Here is a 2,903-nt window from a genome sequence, read left to right on the forward strand (position 1 = left end):
ATGCCGACGGCCTCCCGCCTCGGCCGTCGGCATAGATCGGACGCCGTTAGCCGCACGGCACGGCGGGATCGCCGGGCCCGCAACTATGCCGACGGCCAAGATATGTCGACGGCCGCTGTAGGCGTAAGTTTGGGTAAGCCGACGGCCTTTCTGGGCCGACGGGGGCCGTCGGCATATGTCTGGATAGCCCGACGGCTTTATTACGCCGACGGCCTGGATATGGCTGTCGGCATAGCCCTGACAAGGCTGACGGTGGCCGTCGGCATAGATATGGCCGTCGGCATAGGGCCCTGCTCCGGTAGTGTCTCCTCCTACTTCGCCGCGCGCACCGCCGCCGACCTCCCCATGGAGCTCGGCCTGCCCACTGCCTTCGTGCTCATCCTCTACTGGATGGGCGGCCTCGACCCGCGCCCGACTTCCTTCCTGCTCTCCCTCCTCGTCGTCCTCTACAGCGTGCTCGTCGCCCAGAGCCTCGGCCTCGCCGTGGGAGCCGTGTTCATGGACGTCAAGCAGGGCACCACGCTCGCCTCCGTCATCACCATGGTCTTCCTCATCGCCGGCGGCTACTACGTGCAGCACATCCCGCCATTCATCGGATGGCTCAAGTGGCTCAACTACAGCTTCTACTGCTACCGCCTCCTCCTCGGCATCCAGTTCCGCGATGGCGGCGGCCTCTACGACTGCGGCGGCGGCACGCTCTGCCCCGTTGCCGACTTCCCCGCCATCAAGGCCGTCGGGCTCAACAACCACTGGGTGGACGTCTGCGTCATGGCGCTCCTCCTCGTCGGCTACCGGGTCGTCGCCTACCTTGCCTTGGACCGCCTGCAGCCGAGGTGATTCATTCAACTGAAGCCCAAGCATCCGTCTGAGCCATGGAGGACGGATACATCCACCATGAGCTAGCTAGCTAGCTATAAGCCAAAACGGACTGATTGACCGGCCGAGCTAGCTGGTTAGCTGATTGCTCTTTTGCCGGCCGCTTCCCGTATCCATGGGTATATTGCGATCCAGACCTGAGTTCGAGACCGATCTTGATGAGAACGGAACAGAGGATTGTTAATGGCGATGAGTACTAATAAGTAGAGTAGTGCCGCTGCGACTGTCAGGCTGGACGAACAGAGCGCCGCCAATATACAGTATTGCTTAGCTGTGGTCATCTTAAACAAGAAAGAAACAGCCATGCACTCACCTTCGGCTGTGAAAAAAAGGTGGTGCTGGTGGTACCTTCATTCCATTTCCTTGCTTGGTACAACACCTGCTAGGTTGGTTGTAGGCATGTGAGACAAACAAACAATACATGAGCTCAAAGTAAATGCCACAACAAGAAATGAAATACTGTCATCTTGCCAAGCAATCTTCGTCGTCAATTTTAATGGTCGGTACCGGGTCTGAAGGATCAAAGACCTGCCCTTCTTTATGTGGTCGATGTAGTCCTCGCCTTCCGGCTGTGCATCAACCCCCGGGTGGATCTTCTCAGTGGCGCCATACAGCTGCCGCACCTCTCCCGCATCAATCTGAACGAATAAGAGCTCACATCAGCTCATACATATATACATACATACTACATACACCTGTTAGTAGAAGTTGTAATATCTGAATTATCCTTCCTAAAATTGTGTGAGAAGAAATCAATTCAGTTGAGAAAATTGTCAGTAGAAGCACTAGACTAGATTCCAATGACCCATGTATATCAAGCAGCCACTTAGTACTAGCATACCTTCAGATGCAGAAACACCTAATTAAGATTTTAATTTCATGTGCTCTTTTTCAGATGCAAAACAGATAAAGGTTCAGAGTTCAAACATTTTCTACAACATGTAGCATTCCTTCAATACTGCTTATAAACCACTCATCCAATTTTATATCCCTGGTGCTGGTGGCATTTGCTGCTTATAAATTACAGAGTGTAAGACTTAGGGTTTTGGAAAACTGCACGACACCCGTTAAGGGTGTGGCTATCTTATATATATAAGGGGTACACCAAGGTGTACGATACAATATACAAGACATATACAGAAGCTATATGTAAATACAGTCTAACACCCCCCCTCAATCTTAACTATGCCCTGAAGTACAAAGCATGTTAAGATTGCGCCTGCAGCCTACAAACTGAGGTTGTGGAAGAGGCTTCGTGAAGATGTCAGCAAGTTGATCTTTGGAGGAGATGAACTTGATGTGGAGTAGCTTCTGTGCAACACGTTCCCGTACAAAGTGATAGTCAACTTCAATGTGTTTTGTCCGAGCATGAAACACTGGATTAGATGAGAGATATGTAGCTCCAATGTTGTCACACCAAAGAACATGTGGCTGAGTTTGAGAAACTCCCAACTCTCTCAATAAGGATTGTACCCATATGATCTCAGCTGTAGCATTTGCAACTGCTTTGTATTCAGCTTCAGTGCTACTCCTGGACACTGTAGCTTGTTTGCGAGCAGCCCAGGCGATCAAGTTAGGACCAAAGAAGACATCATGTCCCCCCGTGGATCGCCTGTCATCTGGATTACCAGCCCAGTCTGCATCTGAAAAAGCAGAAAGCGTAGGAGACGGTGTTGGCTGAAGAAGTAGACCATATGAGGCAGTAAAGCAAACATAGCGAAGAATGCGCTTCACCGCTGTCCAATGAGAAGTCCGAGGAGCATGAAGAAATTGGCAGACACGATTGACTGCATATGAGATATCTGGCCGAGTGATAGTTAAGTACTGCAGGCCACCAACAACGCTTCGATACTCAGTGGCATCATCAGAGGTGAGAGGATCTCCATCAAAAGCAGACAGACGGTCAGTAGCAGACATAGGAGTCATGGCATGTTTGCATTTCAGCATACCTGCCCGTCGCAACAGGTCCATCGAATACTTATGATGCGTGAGTGTCAAGCCAATAGAAGAACGTGAAACTTCGAGGC

General features: G+C 51.1%; 1 protein-coding gene across 1 annotated transcript; it reads left to right on the forward strand.

The window, feature by feature from the left end:
• On the forward strand, window positions 1–837 carry LOC123084281 (ABC transporter G family member 14-like). The gene has a single exon (XM_044505969.1). The coding sequence runs from the start codon at window positions 1–3 to the stop codon at window positions 835–837; it is 837 nt and encodes a 278-aa protein (XP_044361904.1).
• Window positions 838–2,903: the final 2,066 nt, after the last annotated feature.

Source organism: Triticum aestivum, chromosome 4A, assembly GCF_018294505.1.
Source record: "Triticum aestivum cultivar Chinese Spring chromosome 4A, IWGSC CS RefSeq v2.1, whole genome shotgun sequence".
Lineage (NCBI taxonomy): Eukaryota > Viridiplantae > Streptophyta > Magnoliopsida > Poales > Poaceae > Triticum > Triticum aestivum.

Coding starts and splice junctions, on each gene's coding strand:
- LOC123084281 (XM_044505969.1), top strand. CDS start 1: ATGCCGACGGCCTCCCGCCTCGGCCGTCGGCATAGATCGGACGCCGTT.